Below are 16,501 nucleotides of genomic sequence, written 5' to 3'. Positions count from 1 at the left end.
ATCTCTTCACTAATTGAATTCTCAAAAATGTTATTATACGCTGACGACGTAAGGCTTTTTAAATCATACACTTCAACTGAGGAAAGATGTCCGTTGCAAACAGACTCAAACAATATGGTTGCATGGTGTGATAGAAATGATTTGCCATTGAATCTGAATAAATGTAAGACGATGTGCTTTTACCCCTCTTCTTATGTAAAAAAAACACCATATTCTGGAGCAAGTTTTTAACTATGTTGATTTGGGAGTTAATATGGACCCTAAGCTTAATTTTTGTCTTCATATTGACACCATGGTCTTGAAAGCAAAAGCTGTCCTCAGTTTTGTTAAACGTTGGTCTAAAGAATTTAGAGATCCGTATATTACTAAAACACTTTATACAACTTTGGTTAGACCTATATTGGAATATGGCTCTGTTGTATGGAACCCTAACTACCAAATCCATTCTGACAAGTTAGAGTCTGTTCAAAAACAATTTTCACTTTTCGCCTTAGCGCATTTCCGATGGGATTCTAGGGTAAGTCTACTTCCATACACTAGTCGTTTAAAACTTATTAATCTACCTACACTTTCTAGTCGTAAGGAAATGCTTGGCATAATATTCTTAGTGAAAATCTTGAATGGAACAGTTTGCAGTTCTTTTCTCCTGTCTGAAATTAAATTCAATATCCCGATTCGCTTTTTGAGGCAGTTTAGTGTATTATTGTTCGGCAATGTCATATATAATATACATACATATATGTGTGTCAAAAGAGTCTCAAACCAGTTTATTGTGGGCGAGGGGACGACGAGGAAAGACAAAGGGACCGTGCCACTTGTGTTCGGGTGGCACGCTTTGTGTTCTTGTTGGTAACAGCTCGCTGCTACCCTTTTCCGCATTCCTTTTCACTTTCAAATCCTTTGAATGGTTGCAAGAGCGCTCGGTTTCCAATGAATTCGATCGCAAATTTGAATTCTGTTATCTATTTTTTGTATGTAATATGCAAATATGTATGCATAGAACAATAGAAATATTTTGAAAAATTGTAAATAAGGAGAAAATTAGGATATAGATTATGGAGTAATGAAATTACGAATTTTTAATACGGAGTAAAGAAATTATGAGTTTTTAGTTTAAAGATTAGGAAATTCCTATTATAAATTTGGCCTTGAAAATATTAGTAGCGGATATTCAATACATTCTTGGGGATTAGGGAATTCCCGTCTTTAGTATTTCTTTGAAACTATTTAGCGGGTAGGTACTTGTATTCATGGTAATTCATTGCAAGCAAAATGTGTGACCATCATCTCAACATACAAATGAAATACGCAGCACGCAGTGTTGCGCAGTCGAACCGCACAAATATTTACGAAAATTTTGTGAAAAGGAATGCAGAAAAACTAAACTCGAGTTGCTGGACTCTTTTTGACCGTGTGAATGCACAGAGCTACACCAAAAGAAAATGAGACTCTTTTGAACCCCGTGTAAAAGCGAACATATGAATCAATGCGCGCACACATAGTGTATTGATAAGTGATAAGATCATGATTTATGCGTACATTCAAATGAGCATGTGCAGATATTCATATGACTATGTAAGATTAATATGATAAAAGATGTACATATGTATATGTTGTAATAAATCTAGTCTCTATTAGTAACAATTATAATACAAAATATTTATTAGGAATGTATATTATGTAAAAACTAAATAAAATCATTAAATTCCCAAATTGACCATATATAATATAATATTTTGAAAATTCTATAATTTAATTAGTCTTTTCAGTTTTGCATGCATTCATAAAAATTCGCATAATGACATTCATATCAATAAATATGTTTTCATATAAGCGTATAAAAATATGAGCCAAAAGGCTAACATGCAGCTGTAATATCAAAGCAAGTCTCTGAGCATAATTTTCATTGAGTGCTCAGCTCTGTGCACTCGCCACTGTTAAAATTTCTCCTTCCGATCTAGCTGCGGTGAAATCCACTATTAAAATCTTGTTAGGTTTTGACAATTCACACGCTAGTCCGCAATTGAACCTTCGCTGTAATATACGTTCCCTGCTTCTCTATGATATACGTTCTCTGGGTAAGGGGCTTTTTACGCTTTTACTGGCAACACTGCGCAGTTTGCATTGCTGATGCACTGGCATGTAACTGCGCATTTACAAATTTTCATTTCCAAACATAAAAATGTACGAAATATTTCTTATTAATACCCTGACGGACGACTTAGCTAGCAAAAATTATCAATTTCTATAAGAAAGCTTATAAAAAAAGGGAATTAATCGTTTAAATATAAAATTTATTTATTGTGAAAAGCTTTAAAGTCAAATGGATTACTTCAAAAGTTAAATATTTAACATAAATAACTTACAATGACATTTTAGGCAGCACATTTGGTTTTGGTGTAATTTTTGTGCTAATACTTTTCAAATGTTGGAAGTTTTGCGCGGTTTTGAGCAAGAGCTACAACAGTGATGCCTTTCCGAACTTTCAATTTTGGCAAAGATGCCAGGTTTGCTTTTTCGAATTGGTTGCATCATGCGCAGTTTGCATTACCGAAAACACCCAAGGCAACACTTAGTATTTGTTACGAGTAGTATGTAACCTGATTGTTAATGCGTGAATAAATAGCTTTTAACAAAAATTAAATATTGAATAGAAGTTATTTTTGCACTATTTAATACAAAACCAATGTGTAAAAACAAATTGAAGTGTTACTACTTGTAATTATAAAACTTAAAAATAAAAGTGTAAAATGTGTATACATATAAATCGGAGATACGCGCAAATATCTCAATAACTAAAAGTTAGCGGCAATTAATTACACATTAGAGAAAAATTTTAGAATACAAGTGGATATAAAAGTGAGAAATATAAGTGTATAATTCATTTAAAATCGAAAACATACGTACTTTAAATAGTTTAAAATTTCAACTTTAAACGTAAATATCTCGAAAACTATAAGTTTCACGCGGCTATATCTATATATATTGTCGATCTGGAGGACCTACTCTTTCATATCATACCGCCTATATCAATTTTATCCCCGAAATCCTGGGACGGTATTCTTAAGCCGATCCCACTTTAGGGTGGGTCAAAAAAAAATGTGTACTCTTAATTGTAACGGGAAGGTCTGCCGCCTACTAGTTGTCTAGTGTTTTTATTATTTATTTATTTATTTATTGACTACGCCAATCGGCAATATACATAATAAAAAATAGTTAGTTGAGGGTACTTGCAAAAATACAAATATATATATATATACACAAGTAGGGCGCTGTGGTAGCAGTTTGGGGGAGTTGCATAGATCAAAATCCTAGATTACAGGAGTAAATGTTTCTTGGTGTTTTCGATGAAAGCCGTGTATGTACCTCCGTAGAAGTCAATCTCACCCTGAAGTGAATTGATAGAGGAGGCAGGACCAAAGATTGGAAAAGTCTAGTCAGGGTGTAGGGGCTGCTGAAATCTATACCGTTTCTTTGGATGAACCCGAGGGTTTTGAATGCCTTGGAAGCGATTTTATCAATATGTTTAGAGAAGGTGAGCTTATTATCAACTATGATGCCCAGGTCTTTTACGTCTTCAACCTCTATAATCTCCAGGCCGTTGGTCTTGTAGTTTGCGTGAATTGGTGAATGTGAGTGGGTGAAAGATATAGCAGCGCATTTGTTGACGTTGAGGTCAAGTTTATTCCCACGGCATTAATTACCAAGAGTATCAATATCTTGCTGTAGCGTTAAGATGTCAGTCATACAGGCAATGGGTCTGAAGATTTTGAGATCATCTGCATACAGCAGATGGTTTGAGACAATATTATTACCAATGTCGTTGATGAAAATATTGAAGAGTACCGGACCTAAATGAGACCCTTGTGGTACTCCAGATATCACTTCATATTTATGAGATAAATAGCCATCGATTCTGACCTGAAGACGTCTTTCTGTAAGGTATAAATGTATCCAGGACAATGCACTACCTCCTAGGCCGTAGCTACTCAAATTGTGCATAAGTATTTCGTGGCCAACACGATCAAATGCCTTGTTAAAATCTGTGTAGATGCTTTGAATACAGTTCCCGGAGTCCATAGTATTAAGCAATTTGTTAATATATAGAAACAAATTTGTTGTAGTAGACCTGCCTCCAGTGAACCCATGTTGTTTGGTGGTTATGATGTGTTCAAAAGACTATAATAGCTGGGGTAGCACCAATTTCTCAAATAACTTGGCAAGAGCGAACTGAATAGAGATGGGACGATAATTGGTGACCATCGCTTTTGATCCGTCCTTGTGTATTGGGGTTATGTATGATAATTTTCAGTATGATGGAAAGACACCACGGCTAAGGGATTCACTGAATATATGTGACAAGAGTTCACATAGACCAATCGCACAGTTCTTTAGGAATATATTGGGTAGACCATCTGGTCCAGCATCCTTCTTAGGGTCGAGTGCAAGAAACTGTTTAAGGACTTCGTCGAAAGATACTATCAGGTCGTTCATATGAGTGCATTGCGATCCCGGATTGAAATTTGCTGCATCTGGAATGATGCATTTGTTTGGTACATAAATGATGTGGAAACAAGTAAGAAAGGGCTAAGTTCGGATGTAGCCGAACATTTTATACTCTCGCAAAGTCAAATGGTATACTCGTTTGAGATTTCTTTGTGGATTGACTGATATTTTCGGTAGAAGGTCAACTATAGGCACTGGGGTCCACATATTTAGTACTTAGGGGCTTGAACAGTTTTGGTTCGATTTAGACAATTTTTGGTCACACGGTGGCATACTTTAAACGTATTATTCACGCAAAGTTTTACCCCGATATAATCATTGTTGCTTGATATGCATAGTGGAAAGTGAAAGAATCAGATGGAATTGAAAATGATGTTCTATGGGAAATAGGCGTGGTTGTAGTCCACGCCCACTGTCTAATTTTGAACACGGTTCCTATAAAGTCATCTCATACCATCCCAGAGATAAAATTTAATGTCTCTGGCGTATTTAGTGCTTGATTTATCGCGCTTTTAGTAGTTTTTAACAGTTCCGTTATATGGGGAGTGGGCGGAGTTGCCACCCGATTTCAACTATTTTCACACCGTCAATAGAAGTGCTAAAAACATTTGCTTCTAGTGAATTTTGTTATTATAACATAAGCGGCTTAGGAGATATGCACATTAAACCTATTAGAGGCGGGACCACGCCTACTTTAAAAAAAATTCTAACTGCAGATGCCCCTCCATAATGTGATCCTGTGTACCAAATAACAGTCTTGTATCTTACTGCGGAGCTTAGTTATGGCAATTTATTTGTTTTTGATTAATGGCGTTTTGTGGGCGTGGCAATGGTCCGATTACGCCCATCTGCAATACCAACCGTCTCACGGTACCAAGAAACATGTCTACCAAGTTTCATAAAGATGTCTCAATTTTTACTCAAGTTACAGCTTGCACGGACGGACAGACGGATGGACGGACAGACGGACGGACGGACAAGCAGTCACCCGGATTTCAACTTGTCTCTTCATCCTGATCATTTATATATACATAACCCTATATCTAACTCGATTAGTTTTAGGTGATACAAACAACCGTTAGGTGAACAAAACTATTATACTCTGTAGTAACAGGTTGCGAGAGTATAAAAAGAAGCAAAAAGGTTGCAGATATCAGGCCCAGAGTCAGCCGACTGATCGTCCCATACCATGGATGGAAGTATGTACCCGCTGCAGCGGTTTTTGGCTTTAACAAAATTCCAGAATACTTTAATATCCTATTTAATTTTACTTTCAACATTGTCTACGTAGCTCTTGTAGCACTCGGATATCAGCCTTTTACAATCAAGTCTCAGTTTGCTGAACGGATAATAATTTTACTTAGTTTTTCTTATCTTGTACAACACGTGCGCTGACTTCTTCAATTTAATTTTGTGAATGAGATCTTTTGCGAATCAGGATGGGTAGTTACTATGTAGCTTACTATCAATTGTTTCAAGTTTGTAGAGATCAATCCAATTTATTCTCAGGTAGAAGGTGTTAAACTCAGCGTAGTTAGTCTTTTTGAACAAGTAGGAAGAAGAGTTGTTTGAGGACCAGTCCAGGCTGAAAGTTGTCCAGGGCAGGATGATATTTATCTTCTGAGACCAAAGCTAGTGAGTGTTCTGGAGATGAGTCAAGTAAAATAGCTTTTCACATTTCACACGAGGTGAGCTGTTTGGGAGGTTAAAATCGCCGATTATCAGAGTTAGATGCCTGGTATTTATCCATAATGAATAAAATGGTGGCCAGGTGGTTATCAAAGATGTTGTAAGGTGATTGAGGAGGTATGTAGACACAGCCGATGATTATGTCACGTGAGGCGTACTTGACACGGATAAAAATTTGCTCTAAGTCATTGTTTGCAATTGAGATTGGTTTAGTATGGAGATGACGTTTACATGCAATGAAAACAGCACCACCACGGACTTGTTCACTTACTTCAACTATACGGTCTTTACGGTAAATATTATAATTTGAATCAATGACTTCACCATCACGTATAGATGAGTGAAACCAGGACTCGTGATGCAAACAATGTCGAACTGGCTAGCTCCCGTTGAGGTCTGAAAGGCGCAGAGTTTTGTGCGCAGACCTCGTACGTTCTGATAGTACAGCTGGACGTAGGATACCTTTTTCTTGCTCGTTGAACGAGCGAATATTCTTTTTCACGATCTTGGGCACACCATGAATATACTTAATTGTCGTGCTGTCGTCACCACCTTTCACCATAGAGTCTAGATCCATTCGCAGGTTTTTTAGGTGCTGTTGTTGGGAAGGGGTGAGATCAGCCTTAAAGATGACATTTGTGTTTCCATCAAGAGGTCTCAGACATTTCCGTGAATATGTCTTCTTTGCTCATGTGTTGAGCTTGTTCTCGACTGATGTAAGGCTGTCATTTAGGGCAGTACATTCATTAGTAAGTGTTGTATTTTGTTCAGACAGCTTGCTTACCTCATCCTTTAAATTTTTTACGCCACTTATGAGGGAATTTTTTAGATCCTTAAACTTACGGTCGTAATCATCAGTAAAGCGATCAAAATACTTTTGGAAAAACGAAATGTTTTGCAGTAGTTGGGCGAGATAGGAATTTTTCTATTTGATAATTAGAAAAAATACAAAACCGTTAGGCGGAAGACCTTCCCGTTACAATTAAGTGATCATACTTGGAGAGCCTTTCTTAAAAGTGTCTATCAACCAAATTTTCAGAGTACGAAGCGAAAAATAACCGATTTTTTCAGCCACACTGATATACATACATATACCGCTACAACATATGTATATTTATATTTTTTTCTTAATCTGGAGAACTATCTCTACCCGTACATACCCATGTAACACAGGATTTGGTAATGCTATTCTAAAATGACGTTTTTTTATTTTTAGGATTAATTGGCTCTCAAAGGAAGGATCTCCCCGTTGTCAAATTGAGAAATGTGTTTTGCAAAATACAACAACTCTTAACCGATTGGATTACAAGGATTTTGCAATTAGATTTTAAGATATATATCAATATATATGTACCACCCGTTAAATGCTAAACAAAAAATAAATAAATTCAAAAACAAATTGTGCTAGTTTGTGAATCATTATATTTTCACCCAAATTACTACTCAGCTTATTTGTAATATTGAGGTTATCTAACAGCCTTGGAAACGGCCATTTGCCTTCATACGTTCAAAAGACTTTTGTGCATCGTAGTTTCTAAAAACAAAGAGTATTATAAAAGGATCTACGAGAAATATTTACAATGAAATTAAAAGCATTTTACTTGTAAAACTCAGCATAGGCCTCCTTTTTAGGACTGTTGATCAGAAAACTCCAGGCGACTGTTACCACTGCAGTTAAGGCAATGGCAACAGTCAAATTCTTCTTAATGGTAGCATTATGTAGGCCACGTAAAACTGGCTTAGTTGCACTTACAGTAGCAGGAGCATTGGCCATGGTGATTTCTGAAGGAAAAATGTTACATAACGTTAATCAAACAAATATCGCTTTAAAGCAGTAATTCAATTGGTTATTTTTATAATGTTCCCCAATTTCAAATTTCTTGACACCTGGAATACAAACTATTAACTTGATTGTAATCTCGTACGTTTATAGAGTAATACCACCTTCAGAAATGGATAATATATAATAATAAATCGCCAACTAGAGATGGTAAAATCGATTCACTTTCTAGAGCTGCAAAACAATCGATGGGATTGTCGATAGTTTTATTTTCGCTTTACAGCCAGTTCATACACAGACACTTTTGTAAACCAAACCATTTATAGGGGCAGAGGGGACGACGTGGTAAGACGAAGGGACTCGTGCTCAGGTGGCACGCTTTGTGTTCTTGTTCGTAACAGCTCGCTCCTACCCTTTTGAGCATTCCTTTTACGTTTCAAATTCTTTTAATAATTGCAAGAGTGCTCGGTTTCAAATAAATTTAATCAATCGTTCAAAAGTTGAATTTAGCTATCTAATTTTATATGTATTATGCAAGTTTGTATGCGCAGAATAATGTAAATATTTTGAAAAATTTTAAATCAGGAGAAAATTAAGATACTCAAAAATATTCAATTTAAATTTTTAATAACATATAAACGGTATTAAATGTAATAATATACGAATATACATAGAAGAATTCTTATAAAAATTGTAACTTTACTTTTTTATATGTACATATAAATAACATAAAATATTAAGATGCTTTCATATATATTTCTTTTAACCGTCAAGAGCACTAGAGAAAAGGAGTGCGGCGGCACCGGTGCGCAGATGGATTGAACCCGTACTGCGCACCAGGATAGCTGAAACCACTATAAGCGGTACCAAGATTCGTCTTGGCACAACGAGAGACTGTCCACAGGGCGGAGTGCTATCCCTTCTACTTTGGAGCCTAGTTGTGGACGATCTTCTCGAGCTGCTAACTAGCAATGGAATCCGCTGTCAGGGACATGCGGACGATATTGTTATTTTAGCCAAGGGTAAGTTCACAGACACTCTCTGCAATATTGTACACAGGAGATTGGGGATAGCAAAGAGATGGTGTAGTGGAGTTGGTTTAAACATCAACCCCTCAAAGACTACAATCATACCGTTTACCAGGCGCAGGTTATTGCCAGGCCTCAGAAACCTATCCCTAAACGGCATGGGGCTGGAGATGGCTAACACGGTCAGGTACCTGGGCCTCACGCTGGTTTCCATTCTAAGGGGGAAGCAGCATGTGGACCTGACCTTAGCTAAAACTACGAAAGCGCTCATGGTGTGCAATCGGTTTGCTGGGATGGTTGTACACCATGATTGTGAGATCGATCATCGCATATGGAGCGGTGGCTTGGGTTTCCAAAGCATCGCAGACTTCGGTAGGACTTCGACTATCGAAGCTCCAACGATTTGCCGTACGTGTCCGACTGCAGCACTGGAAGTAATGCTGGAGCTCACACCGTTACATATAGTGATCAAACAGATGGCCAAACAGACCCTGATTCAAATGGCAGTGGAAGGGTTTTGCAAAGGGAAGGTAATCTCGTCCCAGCAGATGAAGGCCCTAAGTGAGGAAATGCCACTGGCTCTTCTTCCAAGGGACAGCATTACCAAAACAGTAAGCTTCACTAGGAAGTTCAAAGTTACCCTTGGCAGTAAGGCATAATGGAATGATTCCACGCTGGACCTACTGCGGAGGGGATTGGTGCAGGGGTCACAGGACCACGCATCAAGCTCTATTCCCATGGGAAGTTTTCCTAGCATCTTCCAGGCGGAAGTATATGCAATAAGTCGGTGTGTAGAGATAAACCTCCAACGCAACTATCGCAATAAGAGTATCAGCATACTCAACGATAATCAGGCACTAAAAGCGATCTCGGCTTTTGAAGTCAAATCGCTACTAGTGCAGGAGTGCATAGAACGGCAGAACAGTCTATGAAGCCACAATAGAGTGCACCTCAGCTGGGTGCCTGGTCACTGGGGTATAGCAAGAAATGAACTGGCTGACGAGTTGGCCCACTCTGCAAGCTCCACAAAAATGGTAGGACCAGAACCGTACATAGCGGTTGGTCCGCATACCATTAAAGAGCTGCTCCGTAGAGAGGAAAGAGCAGACAGGGAGAGACATTGGCAACATCTCCAAGCCATGCGCCATTCCAGGTTGCTGATGGGGGGTTATGACCTCAGATGGTTTAAAACCGTAATCAATCTCCCGAGAAATAAATTCCGGCTACTTGTCGCGTTATACACCGGACATTGCAGGCTCTTATCTAATTTAATCTAATCTAACAACTCTAACCTTATCTTACCAACAGAACCATAAAATAGCTTTAATATGTAATTTATAATAACAATTGATAATTTAAAACAAATAAATTTATCCATTTACATATGTTTTGCACAAAAAATTTGACTGTGAACAATATTTAAATTTCATTGAAGTGAAAGGTTTTAGTACGGCCAGTAATCGAGTTTGTCCAGAAAACTTGATAATGAAATTGCCAATAAAAACTGCATATAGCCTATGTTTGGCAATTGTTGACTGAATAATTATCTTGACAACTATTATAGGCAATTATTGTGTGTATGTTACATGCAGAGAACGTAAAATATAGAGAAGGTCCAACTACGGACCAGCGTGTGAATTGTCAAAACCTAACATAATGCGATGAGCGTGTTTCACCACAGTCGGCGCGGAAGGAGAAATTTTAGCAGTGGCGCGTGAACAGAGCTGAGCATTGAATAAAAATTATGCTCAGCGACTTGCGTTGATTTTACAGCCGCATGTTACACTTTTGGCTTATATTTTTATACGCGTATATGCAATCATATTTATTGATATGAATATGCGAAATTTTTATGAAAACATGCAAAACTGATAACATTCTAATTAAATAATGAAATTTTCAAAATAATATTTATAGTCAATTTGGGCATTTAATAATTTTATTTAGTCTGTGCCATATTATTGAAATTCAAAGATAATATAAGGTTGTCAAATATCCTTCCGCTTTTTTGCTCTTCATTCAATGCTTTATAAAAAGTGTTATAGTGATCGGATTTAGTTAAAATATGCGCCGTTTTGTTCGATGATCTGTTTCCATCTAGGCGGCAACTTCATAATACCTTCCTCGTAGAAGCCCCCCTCCTTATTTGCGAAGAATTCGGACAGCCACTTTTCACAAGGCTCTTTTGAGTTCAACTTCACACCACCAAGGGCATTCGCCATGGACAGGAACAGGTGGTAATCACTTGGCGCTACGTCCGGGCTGTATGGTGGATGCGATAAAACCTCCCATCCGAGCTCCCGTAGCTTCTGACGAGTCATCAACGAAGTGTGTGGTCTGGCGTTGTCCTGGTGGAACACTACACCCTTCCTGTTGGCCAATTCTGGACGCTTCTGGTCGATCGCCTGCTTCAAGCGGTCCAGTTGTTCGCAGTAGATGGTAGAATTAAGCGTCTGGCCATATGGGAGCAGCTCATAGTGGATGATTCCCTTCCAATCCCACCAAACACACAGCAAAACCTTCCTGGCCGTCAATCCCGGCTTGGCCACTGTTTGGGACGATTCATCGGCCTTCGACCACGACCGTTTTCGCTTGATATTGTCGTATGTGATCCATTTTTCGTCGCCAGTCACCATCCGCTTCAAGAATGGGACGAGTTCGTTCCATTTCAGCAGCATATCGCAGGCGTTGATTCGGTCCAGAAGGTTTTTTTGCGTCAAATTATGCGGCACCCAAACATCAAACTTTTTTTTGTATCCAGCCTTCTGCAGATGGTTCAAAATGGTTTGGTGACTAACTCCCATCTCCTGGGCGATGTCACGAGATGCCATGTGCCGGTCTAACTCGATGTATTCCATGATTTGATCGGTATTTGTCGTCACAGGTCTTCCGCCGGCTGGCTTATCCATGGTGTCGTTTTCACCGGCTCTGAATCGTCGAAACCATTCCTCCGCGGTTTGAAGTGATAGAGTACCATCCCCCAAAACACCATTAATCTCACGGAACGTTTCTCTAGCGGATTTGCCTTTAACGAAGGAAAACTTTAAAATAGCGCGAATTTCGGCGTTAGTGAACTCCATGTTTACACGTCTATAACTGTTGAACGCAATATCCAAACTATTTATGCATAGCGTTGTTTTGTAGGTTATGTCCAGACCTTTCAAATTATGTATAGTGTTGCCAGATACGAGCTCTGTAGCGCTTTGTATAGCCGCGAAATTCAAAAGACAAAAAAGCGGAAGGGATATATTTGACAACCTTATAATATACATTCTTAATAAATATTTTGTATTATAATTGTTACTAATAGTGATTAAATTTATTACAATATATACATACATCTTTTATCAAATTAATCTTATATAGTCATATGTATTATATGTATGTGCATGTGCAGATGCACATTTGAATGTACGGATTCAGAAATTCAAATCATAATTTTATCACTTATCAATATAATACACTTATGTGCGCGCATTGATTTATATGTCAATATATATATGTATGTATATATAACATTGCCGAACAAATAATGCATACACAAATAAACATACATACATATGAATATCCGTACACATGTAAATATGTCACCCGCAAAAACTACAAACATTGTTCTACAAAAACAACAATGGTCACAAGTCAATATGTCAGCCAAATAGGCGAAGCCCAAATTTATAGTAAATCACACAACAACAACATTTTCATTCATGAACGCAGGCGTACTTTCAACAAGCAACCTCGCTTCATTCATAAAAACAAACACCCTCACATCTCCCCGAGCATGCGTTTGCCAACAAGCGTTTGCCTACAAGCGTCTTTTCACAACGATGGCAAAAGCTAAAAATCATTAATTGAACAAATTTCTGATGTTCCCTCTAGAAGGGAAAAGTGACAACCCCTCAAATATGAGTATTAAAGTGTTTTAGAATAAAAGTGACAACATAGTATATTTGTCGATTTACAATTCAAGAAACTTTTTAAAGAAAATATTCAATATTCCTTTGATTTATGTATACAGTAAACCCCGGGTAAGTATCGCTCCTCCAATCCCTCTTATTTGCCTGTGTCTTACTGCATCTCACGTTTTTTTTTCTTAATTTTTTAAGGAAAACGGTAATTTTTTTTAAATACATAGAAATTATTTTTTTGGTACCACTCGCTTAAGTACCACAATCGCTTATGTACTACAAAGCACAAAAAATCTGCAACTTTGGTTTTGGCACTTAACCGGGATTGACTGTATTTGTGAAATACCACAAATAGGGGTTGATTTTGCACTTGCCCATATGCGATATGTGTTTGTAAAAGTGTGTACGCTTTCCCATGAACAATGAGTGTACATATTTACATACATACATATGTAGCATGTATACAAATTAATAATTATAATGGGTACTTTCATATTTGTTTACATGCACACATAATTATACATATATTATGTATACGAATATTTGCGAACGCTTGGTCTTTTCTTATCGGGTTATGTCAAGCAAGAGGTGTACAAAATCAAACCCAGAAATCTGACTGAACTGAAGCAGTCCATTAAATAGATAATTGAGGCAATCCCGAATTAGGTGTCGCATAAGCGTGGTTGAGTATGGAAGAATAATTAATTATTTAAATTAAATAAAATTTTCTATACAATAAAAAAAATAAATGTAATGCATTGACTAAAATGAAACTTATTACGGTTTAATTTTGTAGCATGATTCGATAGCCACCCTGTATAGGCAGAATATCTTCAAATTATATGCAAAGTCGTTTGCGCATTGTAAATATACGAATCTATAAGCGTAAATTTCTTAACATTGAAATTAGAATTATTTTTCTCAATTAACATTGAAAATGCTCAATTCTGCTATTTTTCAGTCCCCTGATGTTAATTGTGGCACGCTCATCGTTTTCAGTACCCCTTCCAAATGTGGTGAAACACGCTCATCTTTTTCAGTTCCTCTGCAAACGTGAAATATTTTGATAATGGCCGCACTGCGAACCTTCTCTATGATATATTATACGTTCTCTGTTACATGTATCAGAGAACTGCAACGAGTAAGTGCCAGTTTACAGTCGGTCTCAAACCCAAACCGGTTTATTGTGGGCGAGGCGAAAGGCGAAGGAACCGTGCCACTCATGCTCGGGTGGCACGTTTTGTATTTTTGTTCGTAACGGTTCACTGCTACGCAATTCAGCATTCCTTTTTATTTGGAAATTCCTTTCATGGTTGCAATAGCGTTCGATTTCAAATGAAGATATACGATATGTTAGGCAATTTGAATGTCGTTATCAATTTTTTGTATGTTATATCCAAATTAGTATGCATAGAATAATATAAATATTTTGAAAATTTGTGTATAAAGAGAAAATTAAGATACTCAAATATATTTAATAAAATTTTTTAGCAAAGTTAAGCCGTATTAAATGTAGTAATATATACCTATATGAACTCTATTATAAATGGAGTTACTTCTATTTTTTTATATTTACATAAAATATTAAGATGCTTTCATAAATATTTCTTATAACCGAAAAATTTAGTTCAAATATAATTTTATTCAAAAGAAGAATTGTAATTCATTTATACATGTTTCATAATAAATAGAAAAAAATATGTAGTAAATTATTATGGGTTCTTAATATTGTAATTCTGGCAAAATTGGAAAATTCCTGTCATTTAGCCTTGAAAATATTAGTTGGGGGTATTCAATACATTCTGGTGGATTAGGGAATTCCTGACTTAAGTATTCTTTGAAACTATTTAGCAGGTATTATGCATATTGTTCTCCCACATTTATGGTAATTTCTTGCAAGCAAAATGTGATACCACCAACCCAACATACAAATGACATATGCAGCACACTCTAAGTGTCGCGTAACAAAAGCGCACAAACATTTTATGAAAGGGAATGACAGAAAAACCAAAGAACGTATATCCAGCGAACTTAGAACAACAAGAAGGTGCAAATTGAATTTTGTATGATGCTCGATTGAACGGCTGAAAATTTGAGATCAAGGAGTTCACCATTTTCTGTAGTATTTGCTGTTAGTTAACAGAAATGAGAATTTATAACAACGTTCTCTGACAAAATACGTATCTCCCAACATAAAGAGAAAAATGAAATGAATGAGAACAATAAATACAAATGCCACTTCACATATGCATGATTATTTTTTGCCATATAAACGATTTTTTTGATGAAAAATTGATATAATATGATTTTTTTGCACAAATGCTACATTGATAAAATGTGAAAACATATGCAAAAAATGATATTTTACTATTTTCATAATTTTCTAATTTGAATTGTTACAGAATTAATAATTTAAGTATGTACATATGTACATCAATATGTTATATTATATAATATACTTGTAATAATATATTATCAATTATCAATAAAAACATGTGAGCGCACTGCTCTATATGTAAGTATGTATGTACAAATATGCGTATGACCGCGCAAAATAAGTAATGCATACACAAATCTACATACATTTAAGCGTACAAATGTAAGTACGTCAGCCAATAGGCAAAATACAAACATTGTTGTACAAAAACAACAATTGTCTCAAATAGCATCAGCACCAGAAATCAATATGGCAGCCAAATTGACAAATCCTAAATTTGTAGTAAATCACACACCAACAACATTTGCATTCATGAACGCTGGGCACAATCAATAAGTTAAGTCGTTTCATTCATAAAAGCAAACGCCTTAAACATCTCCCCGAGCATGCGGTTGCCCACAAGCGTCTTTTCGCGACGATGGCAAAAGCTAGAAATCATAAATTGAACATCTTTCTGATGTTCCCTCTAGAAGGGAAAAGTGTCAACCCTGCAAACACAGAAATCAATGACAAAAGTGGCAACAAAGCTTTTGTCGATTTAAAATATTTCACAATTCTAAAATATTTTTCCGTTTCATCGTCAATATGTATGCATGTTTATATAAAAACATACATACCTACAATGATTTGTGGGCAAAGCTGTTAGAGCGGCAAGGGAAGCGATGACAATCGGCGAGCGTTCGTTTATTTTTCGGCACATCTCGGATTTTCTACCAACAACACAATGTTGTGACGCTTTGTCGTCGCCTCAGTCCTTCGACAGATTGACTCTTTGACATAGTCAACGGAGATTTCACATGAAGTAATGAGTGTTTATATCTACATACATATGTTGTTTGTAGACAAATTTACAAATATTTTTACACATGATATGAAAATGCCGACCGCAAAACACAATTCTGTACTTTTATGACCCCATAATGGTGTCAAGCACTTGAATTATTTTAAGAAATATATCAAAATATGTTTAAATTATTATTAATAACTCACAAGATAGTAAAAATGAATTAACATAAAATAATTTAAAAATAATTATAAATAATAGTTCAATAAAAGGGAATATGTTTCAAATAGCATATCAATATTCCCAGTTTGGCATACATATAATATAATATTATATTCTCTTCAATATTCGCCGTTTGGTTATTTTAAG

The 16,501-nt window shown here is 36.4% G+C and overlaps 2 protein-coding genes across 5 annotated transcripts in view; one reads left to right on the top strand and one right to left on the bottom strand.

Moving 5' to 3' along the window:
* The window catches only part of LOC106622950 (acylphosphatase-2), a 56,413-nt gene extending 48,819 nt beyond the window's left edge, over window positions 1–7,594 (top strand). For both annotated transcript variants that reach the window (XM_036370689.2, XM_014242294.3), the window contains one exon: window positions 7,412–7,594. In XM_036370689.2, the coding sequence (XP_036226582.1) occupies window positions 7,412–7,526 (115 nt within the window). In that variant the 3' untranslated portion in view covers window positions 7,527–7,594. The remainder of the gene's footprint in view (window positions 1–7,411) is intronic.
* A 6-nt stretch (window positions 7,595–7,600) lies between these two features.
* cype (cytochrome c oxidase subunit cyclope) lies at window positions 7,601–8,264 on the bottom strand. Of its 3 annotated transcripts, none has more exons than XM_014242297.3 (3): window positions 8,121–8,264; window positions 7,797–7,977; window positions 7,601–7,729 (listed from the first exon to the last, which is right to left on the bottom strand). In XM_014242297.3, exons 2-3 carry the CDS (start codon window positions 7,967–7,969, stop codon window positions 7,666–7,668), a joined length of 237 nt encoding a protein of 78 aa, XP_014097772.1. In that variant the 5' UTR covers window positions 7,970–7,977; window positions 8,121–8,264; the 3' UTR covers window positions 7,601–7,665. The 3 variants fall into 3 exon arrangements, with proteins under 3 accessions (XP_014097772.1, XP_014097770.1, XP_014097771.1); XM_014242295.3 differs by having other exon boundaries at window positions 8,096–8,253; XM_014242296.3 differs by having other exon boundaries at window positions 8,083–8,233.
* Window positions 8,265–16,501: the final 8,237 nt, after the last annotated feature.

The sequence above is a fragment of the Bactrocera oleae genome, chromosome 3, assembly GCF_042242935.1.
Source record: "Bactrocera oleae isolate idBacOlea1 chromosome 3, idBacOlea1, whole genome shotgun sequence".
NCBI classification, from domain to species: domain Eukaryota; kingdom Metazoa; phylum Arthropoda; class Insecta; order Diptera; family Tephritidae; genus Bactrocera; species Bactrocera oleae.
The sequence above is the reverse complement of the archived record's forward strand: the minus strand, read 5'-3'. Positions and strand labels throughout refer to the sequence as shown.